We start from the raw sequence: 19,360 nt of genomic DNA, 5'->3' as shown, positions 1-19,360 counted from the left end.
CTAATATCTCCTTCTTTGGCTTGGTGTCAATGTTTGTCTGATTACACTCCTGTGAAGTGCCTTGGGACGTTTTCCGATGTGATAGGTTGCAAACGTTAGCTTGTAGGAGATCTGGATTTTCTTCTAACACTATGAGCATTAGTTTGAAGTGTTGGGAGAAAGCTCAAACCATTATCGTGCCTGCCTTCAGCTCAGCATTTCCCCAGAGGCTGAGAACTGAGATCAGAAAATAAGTATGTTGGGAATTGTAGATGTGACCCTGCATTCGTAGTGCACTGCCTACAACAACCTGTAATGGCACCTGTTCTCTTTTGGTTGACGCATTGTAATTTAGTTACAATATATGTATACACTTAACACACTACATGCTCTGGCAACTAGGAAAGGCTCATTGACAATCAGCAGCTTGAGACAGCGTTTTGCTTTGTTTGCACGTACATGTCAAGCCTTGTCATTTTCACTAGACACTCATAGAATATAGGACTATCTCCCATCAATTGCTCCAAGGCCTCGTGCCCTTCCAAAGCAGTACTGCCATCATTCCATTTGCAACTCCTCAGATAATAAAGCAGTCCATGCCCGCAGGCAGCAAGACCTGGACAACATTCAGACTTGGGCTGATAAGTGACAAATAACATTTGCGCCACACAAGTGCCAGGCAATGACCATCTCCAACAAGAGAAAGCCTAACCACCTCCCCTTGACATTCAACGGCATTACCATCGTCGAATCCCCCACCATCAACATTTTGGAGGTCACCATTGACCAGAAACTTAACTGGACCAGCCACAAAAATATTGTGGCAACAAGAGCAGGTCCGAGGCTGGGTATTCTGCGGCGAGTGACTCACCTCCTGACTCCCCAAAGCCTTTCTACCATCTACAAGGCACAAGTAAGGAGTGTGATGGAATACTCTCCACTTGCCTGGATGAGTGCAGCTCCAACAACGCTCAAGAAGCTCGACACCATCCAGGACAAAGCAGCCCGCTTGATTGGCACACCATCCACCACCTTAAACATTCACTCCCTCCACCACCGGCGTACCGTGGCTGCAGTTTGTACCATCTACAAAATGCACTGCAGCAACTCGCCAAGGCTTCTTCGGCAGCACCTCTCAAACCCATGACCTCTACCACCTAGAAGGACAAGGGCAGCAGGTGCATTGGAACATCATCACCTCCAAGTTCCCCTCCAAATCACACACCATCCTGACTTAGAAGTATATCGCCGATCCTTCATCGTCGCTGGGTCAAAATCCTGGAACTCCCTCCCTAACAGCACTGTGGGAGTACCTTCACCACACGGACTGCAGCAGTTCAAGAAAGCGGCTCACCACCAGCTTCTCAAGAGCAGCTAGGGATGGGCAATAAATGCTGGCTTTGCCAGTGACACCCGTGAATGAATTTTTTTTTAATTACCTTCATTAACTGCACACGGTACCTCTACCATAAATATTCATAAATATTCCGAGAGGAAAAAGTGTTGCGAAACAAATTTTAAAGCTGTACATATGCCAGCATGTTAAAAAAAAGAATGGTGCAGTTATCAGCTGCTGTGTATGCATGCTGCACGTACTTATGCCAGCATGTCATGTACATGTACGTGCAGCATGCATACACAGCAGCTGATAACCGCACCGTTCTTTTTTGAAGAAAAGCTGCTGCTTTTCTTTGAATCAGGCTATTTATGGCTGCTGGCCATGTATTTATTCAATACCCATTTGCTACTATAAATGGGCTATTGATGCCAAAAAAAAATGAATGGGGTGCTATTTATCTGACCTTAGGTTAAACTTGGTGTTAAGTGAAATTTAGGCCAGTGAGACGTGCGGCTCGATGGAGTAGCCCATGCTTAAGTTTAACTGAAAAGTAAGAGAAAGAAAAATCAGATGTGATTATAATTTCACTTTTTCTGTAAACATTGATATAAGATCCTCTCACACCCAACTGAACCTCCTCACTATTGGTTTCATAGCGGGTTGCTAAACTGCAGCTTGTTGTCTTTGAGATTATTGCCATGGTGACGTGACCCATTGGATGCAGCATAATAGCAGTCCTAGCAGATTGTATAGGCTAACGCACTAATAGCATTTGTAACAGGAAGCTAGGAAACACTAACAAAACTATTACTTAAATATAAGTGACAGGAGCATTACAAGGATAAAATGCATGATCCCTTGGGTGTTTTGATTGAACTTTTTACAAGTACAGAAAAGCAATGAATACAGGGTAACCGTCTGTTTTAAATGCTAAGGGGGTTAATGTCCTTGGGGAGTTTCCTGATTTTCCACCGTAACTCTGGCAGAAAAGCTATGGAAATCCTAGAAAAACAGCGTAAGAGGCATGGAAATTTACCCCCTAACCATCCAGGTTAGACAATTAAATGTCGGTAGAGTCCCCAGCGTTTAAACTGTCCACCTTTAAATCAGGCAATCATTTAAATCGGTTAGATAGCGCAAGCCATTTGCCGTCACCATTACAGTCAATGCCAAAGTCGCCAGTTACGTTGCGCCGGCCTTATCGTGCAGAAACGGATGTTCGGTGAGAGAGAAGTACGAACCGGTCAGAATTATAGAGCGCTGAGTTCCAGCAGCACCTCCCATGTACCTGATTAGTACAAATGTAAGAAGTCACACAACACCAGGTTATAGTCCAACAGCTTTATTTGAAATCACAAGCTTTCGGAGCGCTGCTCCTTCTTCAGGTGAAGTGGAGAAATGCATAAAGGCACAGCTTATATAGTCAGAGAATCATGTCAGATGTTTACAGGTAACCTTTCCAACTGCCATTTATCACACCTCGGCAGAGAGATAATCACAGCAGTCAAAGGTGTGAATGGTGTCCAAACAGGTCAGTCAGGGAAACATTATATCAAAGAACAATGAGGTGGGGTCACAAGGGGTCAAATATTGCAGATGCTGGGGTCTGTATGAAAAACAAAAAAACAGACAAAAAACATTTTTTTTGGCTGGAAATCACAGCAGGTCCGGCCGCATCTGTGTAGAGAGAACAAGCCAATGTCGACTCGAGTCTGGATGACCCTGCATCAGGTGGGGTTACATGTAGCGTGACATGAACCCAAGATCTCGGTTGAGGCCGTCCTCATGGGTGCGGAACTTGGCTATCAGTTTCTGCTCGACGATTTTGCGTTGTCGTGTGTCTCGAAGGCCACCTTGGAGAATGCTTACCCGAAGATCGGAGGCTGAATGTCCTTGACTGCTGAAGTGTTCCCCGACTGGGAGGGAACACTCCTGCCTGGTGATTGTTGCGCGGTGTCCGTTCATCCGTTGTCGCAGTGTCTGCATGGTCTCGCTGATGTACCATGCTCCGGGGCATCCTTTCCTGCAACGTATGAGGTAGACAACGTTGGCCGAGTCACATGAGTATGTGCCATGTACCTGGTGGGTGGTGTCCTCACGTGTGATGATGGTATCTGTGTTGATGATCTGGCATGTCTTGCAGAGGTTGCTGTGGCAGGGTTGTATGGTGTCGTGGTCGCATAGACCTCCTCAGAAGACAAACACGGGACACAACCAACAGAGTACCCTTTGTCGTCCAGTACTTCCCCGGAGCGGAGAAACTACGCCATGTTCTTCGCAGCCTTCAACATGTCATCGATGACGACGAACACCTCGCTAAGGCCATCCCCACGCCTCCACTACTCGCTTTCAAACAGCCGCCTAACCTCAAACAGACCATCGTTCGCAGCAAATTACCCAGCTTTCAGGAGAACAGCGACCACGACACCACACAACCCTGCCACAGCAACCTCTGCAAGACATGCCAGATCATCAACACAGATACCATCATCACACGTGAGGACACCACCCACCAGGTACATGGCACATACTCATGTGACTCGGCCAACGTTGTCTACCTCATACGTTGCAGGAAAGGATGCCCCGGAGCATGGTACATCGGCGAGACCATGCAGACACTGCGACAACGGATGAACGGACACCGCGCAACAATCACCAGGCAGGAGTGTTCCCTCCCAGTCGGGGAACACTTCAGCAGTCAAGGACATTCAGCCTCCGATCTTCGGGTAAGCATTCTCCAAGGTGGCCTTCGAGACACACGACAACGCAAAATCGTCGAGCAGAAACTGATAGCCAAGTTCCGCACCCATGAGGACGGCCTCAACCGAGATCTTGGGTTCATGTCACGCTACATGTAACCCCACCTGATGCAGGGTCATCCAGACTCGAGTCGACATTGGCTTGTTCTCTCTACACAGATGCGGCCGGACCTGCTGTGATTTCCAGGCAAAAAAAAAAATGTTTTTTGTCTGTTTTTTTGTTTTTCATACAGACCCCAGCATCTGCAATATTTGACCCCTTGTGACCCCACCTCATTGTTCTTTGATATAATGTTTCCCTGACTGACCTGTTTGGACACCATTCACACCTTTGACTGCTGTGATTATCTCTCTGCCGAGGTGTGATAAATGGCAGTTGGAAAGGTTACCTGTAAACATCTGACATGATTCTCTGACTATATAAGCTGTGCCTTTATGCATTTCTCCACTTCACCTGAAGAAGGAGCAGCGCTCCGAAAGCTTGTGATTTCAAATAAAGCTGTTGGACTATAACCTGGTGTTATGTGACTTCTTACATTTGTCCACCCCAGTCCAACTCCGGCATCTCCACACCCTGATTAGTACAGGAGAGTTCAGGTATAGTCAGCGACGGGGGAGATTAATGGGTTATAAACAGAACTCTTTGAAATACTCTTTAAGGAAAAAATGTTCTAGCCAGGGTTATAAACAAACAAGATGGAATGATATAAACCGTCCAGCAAGCAAATCACATTAGCACCAATACTCCCACTATAAGCATTAGTGCTACTAAAAAGGGAAAATCTAACAGGAGGGGATACCAGGCATAGTGTGGGTAGAGTTTCTCCTCGGTTGTGCTGTTTTTTTTCACCATACTTCACCCGAAATTAGTGTAACCAGTGCAAAAGACTGCGGAATTTTAAGCGCAAATTGCGTTCAGCGCAAATCGTGTTTTCGCGATCTTTTGCGCTAGTTCAAAAAACATTGTGCTAGAAGTTGGCCCCGCCCACACAACTGACCATGCCCCCCCCTCCCCCCCCCCCAGGGTTAATTAATCACCATTGGAAGTTTCTGCTAATTGCGCTCGTTTGCGGGCCTTTGAGGGAGCTCTCAAAATGAAGCTGGTTCTTCTGGGCGCAAGGACACTAATAGGAACGTTTTAAAAGCTTTTGAATGTAATTTGTTTTGATTTACGAAGAAACTGACTACTGTACCCCAATATAACTAGCAAAGCATTCTGTATATAATTTAAAAGTCATTTTCAGTCATTTAAAATCGGGTTACCCACAGGTGGTGGATTTATACTGTGATTAAAAATGTTTTTTTGTGATAAGCCCATTTTCAGCTGTATTAATCAAACTGCAACTTTAAAAAAAAAGATTTTAAAACTGCAACTTTTTAAAAAAAGGTTTTAAAACGCTGCCCGATTGCACTGGTTCATGGCAGACTTTGCATTTGGCAATATGCAAGTGAGTTTGAGCAGAAACTCAAAAGAAAGAAACATTTCTCAAAACGGGTGCAATTTTGGGCGCAATTTGCGCCCAGATGGCCAATTGCACCCATAGAATCATAGAATGGTTACAGCACGGAAGAAGGCCATTCAGCCCGTCAAGCCCGTGCCGGCTCTCTGCAAGAACACTTCAACTAGTCCCACTCCCCCGCCCTTTTTCTGTAGCCCTGCAAAAATTTTTCCTTCAGGTACTTATCCAACTCCCTTTTGAAAGCCACGATTGAATCTGCCTCCACCACCCTCTCAGGCAGTGCATTCCAGATCATAGCCACTCGCTGCGTAAAAAGTTTTTCCTCATGTCGCCTTTGGTTCTTCTGCCAATCACCTTAAATCTGTGTCCTCTGGTTCTCGACCCTTCCTCCAATGGGAACAGTTTCTCTCTAGCTACTCTGTCCAGACCCCTCATGATTTTGAACTCCTCTATCAAATCTCCTCTCAATCTTCTCTGCTCTAAGGAGAACAACCCCAGCTTTTCCAGTCCATCCACGTAACTGAAGTCCCTCATCCCTGGAATCATTCTCGTAAAGCGCAAACTCTGCCCCATTACTCTGTGCTAACTAAATTAATATTTCTTCTCTGTACTCTGTGATGGCACATGCTTCTCTCACCATTGGGACCTCAGCTCAATTCCAGCTCAGGCAAAAAGACTACAGCTCTCTTGTCCAAATGGAGGTTGCATTTTAGTGCAGTATATTGTAACTAGGTTTCTTATCTTCACTCTTTAAACACTGAAATAAACTGTTGTTGTTTTCAACGATGATATCGAAATATATTTTAAAACACTTTGAGAACTGAATTCATTGTGCAGAGATAGACCTTTGCTTTGAAGGTGAAGTGACACTGTTCTGACATATACTGCCTGGCACTCTCCCATCTGGATTTGGTCCTAGCTTGTCAAGAATAAAAAGTAGTGTTCCAAAACCTGCCCCACCATGCTGTGCTTTATAGAGAGCTTCATCCTTCCTGCCTAAGTTGGAACGGAATCCAGGTTTCAGTGATGAAAGAATTGTCCTTTACCACACTGCTCCACTGTCAGAGACAGATTCAGTCTTCTTATCTCAGCGGGAAATGACCCCAAGTTCCAGGGGTGAATGCAAAGTGAGTGCACCGTGCTGCCGGGGCCCTGGAAAGCTTCAGATTTGAAGGCTTTTTTAAAATCCTGTTGTTTTCCCCTCTGATTGAGATCTCTATACAGCTAAACCCTTAAATATAGATGTATTTTGCTGCTGAGGAAAAATTAATCACATTTTTATGCTTACGGTATAATTTAATCCATTCCCCCCCAAATTGTTCACAAATAGCTGCAAATGAAGACAGCAAATTATGAACAATTTAAAACTTCTGAGTAAGAAATTATTATTCTGGTTCCTCCCAAAAAATAATGAGAGTAATTATTTATTTCACTAGAGACCAAAATGAACAACTATACTTCACATGCTAAATTACAACTCTATAGATCTATAATATAATGAGGGCTATTTAACTTTGGAATAGCTCTAATGGTATCTACCGGTTCAGGCAAATTAATCCTCCTTTGCAATTGTCCTTATTGCTGCACAGACTGAATTTGTCCTGCTTTTTTTTTCTTGGCATTGATGTGAGCCCCAAGCCTCCTTTTGAGAAATGGCAGAGCACAAGCATCTTTCGAAACCTTTAAAAATTTCATAGCAGATCTTCTGTGTGGAGTGAAATTGCTCGCTTGTTGCACTCAATCATATATCTTTTTATATGGCATTGCCTTGGCTTTGATCCATGCTTGGTGGCGGGGGAGTTTCTTTGTTAATGCCAGCAGCTACACTTGATTGCTGCTCCTGCTAGGATGCCTGGTACTGTATCTGACAGCACGGCCAGAAGGTTTTTTAAGATTTTTTTTTAAAATCCCCTTCCCAAAATATTGCAAAGGAGATAGATACTTGAAAGATGAAAATTACTGTAAGTGCCACCTTGATGTAATAAATATATATATTTTTTTTAAATAGCTTTTAATATCCCAGCAGCCTCTAAATTACAGTGTTGTCTTCCTAACCGGTGACTATGGGTTCAGAGTTCAGGGCTGCCTGTGTCTCAAATCCAGCTGCTGCAGTTGATAGGTAGTTTATTGGTTCTAGACCTGACCATTTAAAATGGCCATTTCATCTCATGCTCTGCAAGTGTGCTCCATAGTTGATGATGGATTTGGATTTACAAAGTTTTGGAGATTCCCGATGCTTACAGCGTCATTTCGACTCTGTGAGGTCACAATTGAGACTTTATGGCGGGAGAGGGGGTGTGAAACACAGAGGCCTTGAGAAAAATTACATTTGAAAACATAAAACACATTCCCACATTACAACAGCAACTCCACTTCAAAAGTACCTCATTGGCTGGAAAGCGCTTTGAGACGTCCAGTGGTCATGAAAGGCGCTATATAAATGCAAGTCTTTCTTTCTTTTAAAAAAACTCGTATTAATCTCTTCCCATTCTTAAAATAGACACTGGATGATTCTCAAAATATCTATAGGTGACTTTCAATAATCACATACACTTTTTTTAACAAATAATACATCATCGCCAATTATAGCCTTATAGCAGTTATTAATACGATGTGGGAGTTTGTATTTCTCTGATGTTGAGAAGATACAGATACAGAGAAACCCAGTTGCAAACTTATCAGGTGGCAAAGGATTAAGAGGGAACGAAACTCGAATGGTAGATATTCTTTCCTTCTATTACTCCCTTTTCTCTCATTTTCATTCTTGTAAATGCTTATTGACATGAATCAGTCATTTCATGAAAGAAAGACTTATGAAATAATACTGAGCGACCTACGGGTGACGCTGTCCAGGGAGAGTATAAATATTCGGGCACGAGCCCAGCTTGTGCAGGACATTCTTAACAGGAACTAGTGAAGGACACAACTAGACCTCCATGTTGTAAAACAGTTGATTAAAGCTTTGTTTAACGCTCAGACCAAGTGCCTAGTAGTTTTCTTACGTCAGTCATCAACTGTTTCTCACTCCTCTGATCAAACCACTTTGTAGTCATTTATTTACACCATTTGGGTTGTCATGAACATTTTTTGTGCAAAGAATTATGAACAGCTAGTTTTAACTGATGACTCACAATCGTATAAATCACAATCACCAGGATATCAAAACTTACTCAGATTTATGTTTTCTGTATAAATGATCCCTTTTCTTAGATCTGGCCATTACGTTTTAAGTATGACTATTTTTAACAAATGTGCGTGTTGCAGGCTGCAATGTACAGATAATCTGCACCTAATTGCAGTTGTAAAAATTCTTCCCTTTGTGATAAGTCAGGTTTCAGTGATAACCATGACACAGCCTGTCGCTACAATGGACAGCAGCTGCACAGAAAGTGAAGAAATCAGATGGTGAGTCAAGTCACACTGTAGATGTGTTTAATTGAATGTTTGACTCAAGAGAATTTTCTTGGTCAAATATTTGGATGTTAAGCGCACTACACCCATAGTGCTGCATGAGCAGCCTGACCTTGGGCAGGCCACATGTGCAAGCTTTGGAGGCAGATGGCAGGAGGGCCTGCATGTACTAAGAGATAGCATTATCATACATGCCCATTCCTGCCAAGGCACTAGTACTGGGCACTGCCTCTGCATGGCCACTGATCTGGGGTAAAGTAGACGTAATGGTACCAATGAGATCAGTGAAGCCCCACGTAATGCTTTTCTGCAATCTAGTCGCAATCCTTTCAAGGCTTGAAGAGACAGTCCTCTCCAATCTAGCACTCCAAGCCTCTATGGTAGCTGTTTGAGCAACCATGGAAGAAGCACAGACTGTCCTCTCTCATGGGAGTCTCCAAATGACAAATGCTCCAGGGTAGACAGCAATTCTGCAAGAGTTTAGTGCTTGTGGGAGTTCAGGTTAACACCATTTACATTTTTTTAAATCTGGCACAAAAGGATGAGAGTGCAGGGAACCCTGGTAGGTGTGTGGAGTGTGCTCCTCACTGTATGCAGGGGTGCACATTTGCACTAAGTGTTATGATTGTTAGACTCTGTAGAAGAGGGTCTCTGTGCTCAAGTAGCAGTCGAGTAACACTGCACAGCATCAGAGAGGATGAGGGGGTTTCTAGATTGCACTCTCCAGAATGTTATCACCCAAGAGGCAGTGCTGAACAGTGTCGATCAGAGGGATAATGTGGAAAGAGAGAAGTGGCGACATCTGCAGTTTGGCCTCCCTCTCCCTCCCTTCTGAAAAGAGAGACAGAATGGCCAAAAGTCATGGTCTACATTAGAACCAATGCCATAGATAGTAGTTTGAGGTCTTACAGAGGACGTTTAGGGAGTTAGGTACTAAATTGAAAAGCAAGATCTACAGGGTGGTAATCGCTAGACTGGCATGCACCAGACTGATTAAGGAGAGGAAAATTAGGAATGCAGGGCTGATGCAGGAAGGTAGGGTTCATATTCTTGGGGCATCGGAGCAAGTTTGGGACTGGGGAAAGCTATACCAAAGGGACAACCTCATCCAGAACTGAAACAACACCAATATCCTTGTGGAGAGGATAAATAGAGCACTGGAGGGAGGAGGGATTTAAATTAATGTGTGGAGAAGGTCTAGGATTTGGACTACTGTGGGGCAGCAGGATTGATAACGATCTTTGATATGACGCATAAGCCTTAGCTAGAGTAAGTAGTGAGAAAATATTAGCGGAGAAGAAAGAGAACGAAACAGGCTATAACGTAGTGAGAGATAAAAAAACACTGTAGAAGGGGCAAGGGATATAAAACAAAATGAGAAAGCCAGGAAAAAGAATAAGGGTCAGTTTTTAAAAAAAATAGGAGTCAGGATTGCGAGGTTTGTATGTGAATGCACAAAGCATTCAAAATAAAATTGGGCAGTTAGAATCATTAATAACTAAAGAAAAAAAAAGACTTGCATTTATATAGCCCCTTTCACGACCACTGGATGTCCCAAAGCGCTTTACAGCCAATGAAGTACTTTTTGAAGTGTAGTCACTGTTGCAGTGTAGGAAACGTGGCAGCCAATTTGCGCACTGCAATTTGCGCACTCAAACAGCAATGTGATAATCTGTTTTTAGTGATTGCGGGATAAATATTGGCCAGGACACCGGAGATAACTCCCCTGCTCTTCTTCAAAATAGTGCCATGGGATCTTTTACATCCACCTGAGAGAGCAGACAGGGCCTCGGTTTAACGTCTCATCCGAAAGACAATACCTCCGACAGTGTAGCGCTCCCTCAGTATTCCACTGGAGTGTTAGCCTTGATTTATAGTACTCAAGTTTCTGGAGTGGGACTTGAACCTACAACCTTCCAGACTCGGAGGCGAGAGTGCTACCCTATGAGCCACGTCTGACATTATGAAATAAGATGATACAGTTGCTATGATAGAGATGTGGCTTAAGTTTGGACAGAACTGTGAATGTAATATTCCCAGTTCTAACATTTTCAGGAGTTTGGGGAAGGTTTAAGAAATAGGAAGGGAAATGGTACAATTCTTGAAATACATTATAGGCTACTAAAGAGTGGCGATGAGATGCAGGTGGAGATCTGTAGACAGTTCCGAGAGATATGCAAGAACAGCAGGGCAATAATATTGGGTGATTTAAACTATCCCAAGATGGACTGGAATAAAACTAATGCAGGTGGGGCATGATTTTAGAATTCGTCCAGGATCACTTCCTAAATCAGTACATTTCTAGTCCAACAATGGAAGAAGCATTTCTTGATACAGTGCGGGAAATGAAGTGAAGCAAATAACTGATGTGAGCGTAGGATAACAATAAATATTGAGTAATTTTCTCATGAATGGAAAGAAAGACAATTTCACTTAATAGATAGGCTATGATTGAAGAAGTGGACTAAATAGATCTAACTCATAGTAGAATGCGTTCCTTGTCCCAGGGTTTCATTGTTCATTGTATTTATACAACCAGTGACCAGAAAAGAACAGCAGTTTTGAATGTAGTGTATTCCAGCACATTTCTGTCACCAGATTGCTATAAGTTCCTGGCTCTGTGTCCCATACTTATCTCGGCTTCTACTGTTTAGCTATAGACAGATGAATAGGGGAATTGTTATCTAAATCCATGAATGGATCAGTAATATTACAAGTTTTTCTTACAGGTCTACAAAAAAAAGGAAATCCAATAACCATGTTTATTTCAACATAGTGGTACATCTTCACATAATAAAACTATTCTACAAAATAATTTTCTTTCTTCCTAGTATTTAATATCCGCACTTGTGCTTACACTGGAAAGCAGAGCCTCAGGCACAGGATAATATAATGTTAATTAGTGGCTGGTATTATGTTGTGGTATTATAATATTATTCATGATCGTTCTACTGTGTATATAATGTTGGCTAAATAAAAGTATCTTTCTGATATTTTTACTGTGCTACATTAACAGAGAGTTGGGTTAATTTTCTTAGCATCAATATAAGATGGTCAAGACTGGAAAGAAGTTGAGAGACATTTGCGATTGGCAAGAGTGCAAAACTGTTGAAACGTATGGAGCTGTGTTTATTCTGAGGGTTGGCAGACTGACAGTATGGGGGCGATTTTCACGTCCCTAGAAATGTGGTGGTAGCTGGACCAAAATAGCGTTTGGAATGGAGGCACCAACTTACTGCCGAATTCCTGTTTGTCCCCATTTTCAGGCGAACCTCGATCCAGGCGATCAAAGTTCCCGCTGGAAACAAGTGGGAGCCTAAATGAATGTATGCTAATAGGAATCTGACGACGTAATTACGATAGCCAATACCAGTTTCTCTGCCGGTTTCAGCTCCTATCCATGAAACGTGGACAGTACAAGTTTCAGAGGAAGCCACTGTCAACATATATTAAAAAGATCGGGTAATGCTGAATGGAAGCTTGAGGCACATTTTTTGTGGCAGTTGCTTGTGGGTTTTGAGCCTTAAAGGCTTCTGAAGTTAAGGTACTTGCTGCTGTTACTCCCAATCCTTTTAAAGTGCTTATGTAGGCCCTTCACACTCGGCCACCCCGTCTGATCGCCCGCCTCCAGATCAGCAGGCTACCTACTGGGGAGACTCAGCAGGCCAGGCAACATCCATGGAGAGAGAAATAGAGTCAACGTTTCGGGTCGAAACCCTTCTACAGAACTGAGAGAAAAGGCAGGAAATGAAACAAAAGGCAGTTTGGGGGCTGGGAAATGGGGGAGGGGATGAAAGAAGAGACATTAAGAGATATTCAAGGTGAGATGAGATGGTAATAGGACAGGTAAAGAAACAAACAATGGCTCTAGATGAAGTGTGAAATGCGCTGGCAGAGTGAAAGAGCTGCCATGTGGGAGAGAGAAAAAAGGAAAAGTCACAAACCAAAAGTGTGGATAAAAAATATAAAAATATAATGGGGGCCGAGGTTATGATCTGAAGTTGTTGAACTCGATATTGAGTCCGGAAGGCTGTAAAGTGCCTAATCGGAAGATGAGGTGCTGTTCCTCGAGCTTCCGCTGAGCTTCCATGGAACAATGCAAGAGGCCGCAGACGGTGAGGTCTGAGTGGGAATGGAATGGTGAATTGAAATGACAGGTGACCGGAAGCTCGGGGTCACTCTTACGGACTGCACGGAGGTGTTCCGCAAAGCGGTCACCCAATTTGCATTTGGTCTCCCCAATGTAGAGGAGACCACATCGTGAGCAGCGAATACAGTATACTAGATTGCAAGAAGTACAAGTAAATCGCTGTTTCACCTGGAAGGAGTGTTTGGGGCCCTGGACAGTAGGAAGGGGGGAGGTATACGGGCAGGTGTTGCATCTCCTGCGCTTGCACAGGAAGGTGCCGGGCGAAGGGAAAGGGGTGCTGGGGGTGACAGAGGAGTGGACTAGGGTGTCTCAGAGGGAGCAGTCCCTACGGAATGATGAAAGAGGGGAGGGATGGGGAAGATGTGTTTGGTGGTGGGATCACGTTGGAGGTGGCAGAAATGGCGGAGGATGATCCGTTGAATGTGGAGGCTGGTGGGGTGAAAGGTGAGGACAAGGGGAACCCTATCGTGGTTCCGGGAGGGAGGGGCAGGGGTGAGGGCAGAAGTGCGGGAGATCGAATGGACTTGGTCGAGGGCCATGTCAACCACGGTAGAGGGGAATCCTCGGTTGAGGAAAAAGGAAGACATGTCGGAAGCACTGGTGTGGAAGGTGGCATCATCGGAGCAGATGCGGCGGAGATGGAGAAACTGGGAGAATGGAATAGAGTCCTTACAGGAGGCGGGGTGGGAGGAAGTGTAGTCCAGGTAGCTGTGGGAGTCAGTGGGCGTGTAGTGAATGTTGGTCAATAACCTATCCCCAGAGATGGAGACGGAGAAGTCGAGGAAGGGAAGAATTGGAGATGGACCATGTGAAGGTGAGGGAAGGGTGGAAATTGGAGGCAAAGTGAATGAAATTGTCTAGTTCAGGGCGAGAGCAGGAAACGGCACCGATACAGTCATCAATGTACCGGAAAAAGAGGCGAGGGAGGGGACCCGAGTAAGACTGGAACAAAGAGTGTTCCACATATCTTGTCTCATCTTGAATATCTCTTAATGTCTCTTCTTTCATCCCCTCCCCCATTTCCCAGCCCCCAAACTGCCTTTTAATCTGTTTCATTTCCTGCCTTTTTTTCTCAGTTCTGAAGAAGGGTTTCGACCTGAAACATTGACTCTGTTTCTCTCTCCACGGATGTTGCCTGGCCTGCTGAGTTTTTCCAGCATCTTCTGTTGTTATTTCGGATTTCCAGCATCCGCAGTACTTTGCTATCGTACCTACTGGGGAGTGTATTTCACACTGGGAGCATGGCAACGACATTATTATGGGGACTCTGTCCCGCCCACTGCCCGCCTGACTAGCACTCCAAAAGAAAATCATCCCCGTTGGGTTTTAAAACAAGTGACATATGGCAGGTTTAAAAATATTTTTAAATCCCATTCCAGTTGCCTGATCATGTTAATTCTAAATATACATTAATAGCTTGCACATTTAAATCACTATGATTCATTTGATTGTCGCAAACTTTGTTATGGGTGACACTTTTTTAGAGAGCTGAAACAAGGGGTAATTTTATGAATTCATGACCGTGCATGGAGCCTCACCAGGGAAAGATATCAGGGGTTTAAGAATGCATGTTCCGGTCATTAATTTTAATTCATTTAAAACTCTGAGGAGCGCACCCTCAAATTCCCTGTATGAGTCTTGACAGTGGAACTCTGTGCCAGGAGCATGAGTTCAGAAAGTTACCCCACTAACATTGAGTTGTACAAATCTTTTATAACCCAGATTAACTTTCAAATTGACCCAAATTTCTTCCTCCCAATTTCCGATTTTCCTGGTTGCTGCAATCAAATGCAGCAGTGATTTCCGAAATTATTTCTATGAACCTTTGTCTTTACCGCTGTGCATTTAAACAGAATGTAGTCAAAGACAATTGTTTATCCCTCAAAGTGTTAAGGAGCAGAAAGGCTGGGTACTGGGCCATAATAAGAATGTGTGTAGCAGTGTAACCAGTCCCCATCCCCCCAGCGCCCATATTCTGGGGAAGGATGGAATTAGTGGGGTGAGGTATATTTGATGCATGATTCTTTTGCTGCATGCAGTAAGAATTGGTCTCCCCTTTCTGATATGGGTATTTTAATGTAAATGCTCTAAGCTACTTTTTCATCATGATATAAACAGAAAAGATGCAGTGCATAAATTGGTGAAGAAATCTGTTGATTTGGCTATATTGTCTTAAAATCTGTTCATTGCTTGTTAATGTAAGCAATGTGCTTGTTGAAGCTTATTGCACTGAAACAGTTGGTACTTTCCTCAACTTAGAAACAATTCAAAGAGGGTGATATTCTTTTCTAAACAGACCTGACAACTTACTCCCAGTGGCGAAGCTCTCCAAAGTTTTACTGAACTGTCACTATAGCCAATCATAGTTTAGTTAAATCATTTTTCTTTGTTTGCCCAAAGGGAAATATAGCCCCCAGGTCTCAGCAAGCTACACTATCTGGAGCAAAGTGCTTACTTTCAGAGCGATGCAGGTGATTCTCCAACACACAAACCTGGAGAAACCTACATTTTCAGCATAGCAAAGCATATATGGGAGCTCACGTATTGTAAATGACCCTGTCAGCCACATAAATCACTGTTGCCTTCTTCCCTTCTTCTATAATATATTGTACATAAAGAACAGACGCCCACAGTCAGGCACTTTAACAAGTAACATGGTGTCATGCCTCAGTTGTGCACTTGCATTGCTGCAGACCCGATAAACTTGACTGCAATCCGAGGAAATGCACCAAGCTGCTCTGTGTGCTAAATCAACCTTGGCTGCCCAAATGAAAACTGTTTCCAAATCCAATATAACAACAGAAAACGCTGGAAACCTCAGCAGTCCAGGCAACATCCATGGAGAGAAATTAGAGTCAACGTTTCAGGTCGAAACACTTTGTCGGGACTGAGGAAAAAAAAAGCAGGAAATGAAACAGATTAAGAAGCAAGTTAGGGGGCTGGGAAATGGGGGAGGGGATGAAAGAACAAAAGGGAAGGTCTGGGAGGGGTGAGGAGACATTAAGAGATATTCAAGACGAGACGAGATGGTAATAGGACAAGTAAAGAGACAAAGGATGGCTCCGGATGAAGTGTGAAATACGCTGGCAGAATGAGAGACAGCTGCCATGTGGGAGAGAGAATAAAAAAGGAAAAGGCACAAACCAAAAGTGTGGATAAAAAATATATAAAAATATGATAGGGGCTGAGGTTATGATCTGAAATTGTTGAACTGGATATTGAGTCCGGAAGGCTGTAAAGTGCTTAATCGGAAGATGAGGTGCTGTTCCTCGAGCTTACGCTGAGCTTCCGTGGAATAATGCAAGAGGCCAAGGACGGTGAGGTCCGAGTGGGAATGGAGCCAGGTAAATCCAGTACCTGTGCACTCAAATGAACAAAGCTTCAGTGTCTGCAGAGTGCTCTGCCGCACAAATCCATACATTAGCTTTGGAAGTCACAACCACCCTTTTTTCATTTGGCGTATGGAGCAGTTTAGGCACTTTTTCCAATTGTAAGGAGTAATATTTACCAGCTGAGGATTTTGTGCATTATGCACTGACCTTTGTCATTTCCTGTGCACACTCGCTGGCATCAGAATGGGTGCAGGATCACTTGTGGGATCTGCTGCAGTGGACGAGCAGATGGTGGAGAATGCAGAAAGGGGGCCAAGTTTTGCTAATTTTGCTACAGCAAAGCTTTCCCTAGTTTTCTCTTAAAGCCAAGTTTGAAGAAATTCTGACCTGTTTGAGATTTTCTTCCATTCTTACTGCTTTCTTTTCCTTCACAGATTTATAATGAGATGATCCGGGATTTACTTAATCCGTCGTCTGGCTTCCTAGATCTCCGAGAAGACTCCAAGGGTGGGATCCAAATTGCAGGAATTACTGAAGTGTCAACTATTAATGCCAAAGAGGTAAAGTACAAAGGTTTACCATTACTATCTTGCTATTAAAAAAAAACTTTCCTTACACACTATCAGGTCGTGATGGAAAGATGTTGTAAGTTACTCATTGTTTGGGGAGCAGCACTTAAATTAATTTTCATTCCTCAAAAACAAACTGGAGGAAATGAATCTTCAAAGTAGCAACAAAATACATGGTTTATACAAGTAGTACATCTGTGAGGTAGGGAACAACAGAACAGGCCACAGGGACTGAAATAGAGGAGGGAGATACTGAAGGATGGTAAAGGATTAGAGATTGAGGGCGAAATACGTTGACTTTAGTTATGAGCTGGTCAGTTCCTTTGTTTTTCACCTTACCAGAACTTGAAAGTACCCTTGGCTAATTGGTACGAAGAATTTTACAGCCCTAATAAAGATGTGGAACGGAGCTAATTGAAGGGCCTTCATTGGTAACTATGAATGAACAGGAAGTCTCTGATTGAATCTCAGTAAATTACAGCCACATTTGAATAAGCACAATTTTTATTTTCTCTTCCAACTGAATTGAAAGAGAAATGAATCCCTCAGCCCCAAGTTTCTGGGGGTAAAATTCAACTTCAACAGGGGTGCAAAATAGATGGTAGCACATCGGCTGCCCGTTAAACACTCGGCTTGATTTTTCCTTTCCTTTGACTTCAATGGAAAGGAAATTCATGCCTGATGTGTTTCTGCTCTATTTCACTGTTCCAGCAATTGAAGAATAATTCGAGCTCGCCAGAATCTGGTTTAGACCTACTAAACCATCCAAATACAGATATACTCTAATATTAGGCTTAGATTTGCATTGATCCCACTTGATAGTCAGTATAATTTGCATTCTATTCGATTAGGGAAGAATTTCATGGCTGAGAGCAAAAAAAAATGAAATGAAAGATCAAAGTCCAATTAACCAACACAACGAGCCTGAATTTCTTCCCGTTCAATAATTTCATTTGTACCACGTACTTTGAAAGTTTAAAAACATTTTTATTTAAATGACTTAAATTAATTATGCTTAGGAGAATTTAAGTGTGCATGTATGTTTGAGTGTATCATGATTTTATACTGTGGTTTGAGAAAAAGTGAAGTGATACTGTATTCAGTTTCTATCTGTCAGAGAAAGCAAGGAAAGGTTAGATGCTATAGAAAATTATGCATTAAAGCAGAAACATCTCAACAAAAGCACAACCAACAATCTATACTCTAAACAGTGGGACCTAACCCATCCAATAGTTCATCTGGGTCACAGGATAACAGCAAATCATTATCAACAACAACAGCTTGTATTTATATAGCACCTTTAACATAGTAAAGTGTCCCAAGGTGCTTCACAGGAGCATTATAAGACAAAAAATTTGACACCGAGCCACATAAGGAGAAATTCGGGCAGGTGACCAAAAGCTTGGTCAAAGAGGTAGGTTTTAAGGAGCGTCTTAAAGGAGGAAAGAGAAGTAGAGTGGCGGACAGGTTTAGGCAGGGAATTCCAGAGCTTAGGGCCTAGGCAACAGAAGGCACGGCCACCAATGGTTGAGCGATTATAATCAGGGATGCTCAACAGGGCAGAATTAGAGGAGCGCAGATTATCCAATAAAACTGATGAGAACCAAGGCTCTATGGCCTCAAAGGTTATCCCAGTTGCTGAACGATTTCCTGGACAACTGGAATGATGCATTTTAATCTCTTTCTTTTAATGTTACTGTGCATGATATAAAGAACAATAGCCCCCTGCCTGTACTAATAAAAATCAGCAGCTGCTAATGGAGACATAATATGGAAGGAATCTCTTGCATATAAGGTTAATGTGAGCTATTATACCAAAGTTTTGAATGTTTATACAGTCTTCAGAGATTTCTTGATGGACTCCTATGCAGTCATCCCATCCCGTACTTCAAAAATGTGAGCGCCTGTGCTGTAACAACAACAATTTATGTATGGCCTTTAAGGTAATAAAACGTCCCAAGGCGCATTAATGGAGCGATATCAAACAAAATTTGACACCCAGCCACGTAAGGAGATATTAGGACAAATGAGCAAAAGCTTGGTCAAAAAGGTAGGTTTTAAGGAGTGTCTTAAAGGAGGAAAGAGAGGCAGCGAGGTGGAGAGGTTTAGGGAGGGAACTCCAGAGTTTAGGCAGCTGAAGGCACTGCCACCAATGGTGGAGCAATTAAAATCGGGGATGCGCAAGAGTCCAGAATTGGAGGAGCGCAGAGATCTCGGAGGGTTGGAGGAGGTTACAGAGATAGGGATGGGCGAGGTCATGGAGTGATTTGAAAACAAGGATGAGAATTTTAAAATTGAGGTGTTGCCAGACCGGGAGCCAGTGTAGGTCAGCGAGCACAGGGGGGATGGGTGAACGGGATT

The 19,360-nt window shown here is 43.2% G+C and overlaps 1 protein-coding gene across 1 annotated transcript in view; it reads left to right on the top strand.

The window, feature by feature from the left end:
* Positions 1-19,360, top strand: part of kif19 (kinesin family member 19) — a 232,545-nt gene that overhangs the window by 144,414 nt on the left and 68,771 nt on the right. Inside the window, exon 6 of the mRNA XM_085963605.1 lies at positions 16,865-16,990. Coding sequence (XP_085819731.1) covers positions 16,865-16,990 — 126 coding nt within the window. The remainder of the gene's footprint in view (positions 1-16,864; positions 16,991-19,360) is intronic.

The sequence above is a fragment of the Somniosus microcephalus genome, chromosome 21 (genome assembly GCF_052327205.1).
Source record: "Somniosus microcephalus isolate GS21.2 chromosome 21, FLI_Smic_1.0, whole genome shotgun sequence".
Lineage (NCBI taxonomy): Eukaryota > Metazoa > Chordata > Chondrichthyes > Squaliformes > Somniosidae > Somniosus > Somniosus microcephalus.
The sequence above is the reverse complement of the archived record's forward strand: the minus strand, read 5'-3'. Positions and strand labels throughout refer to the sequence as shown.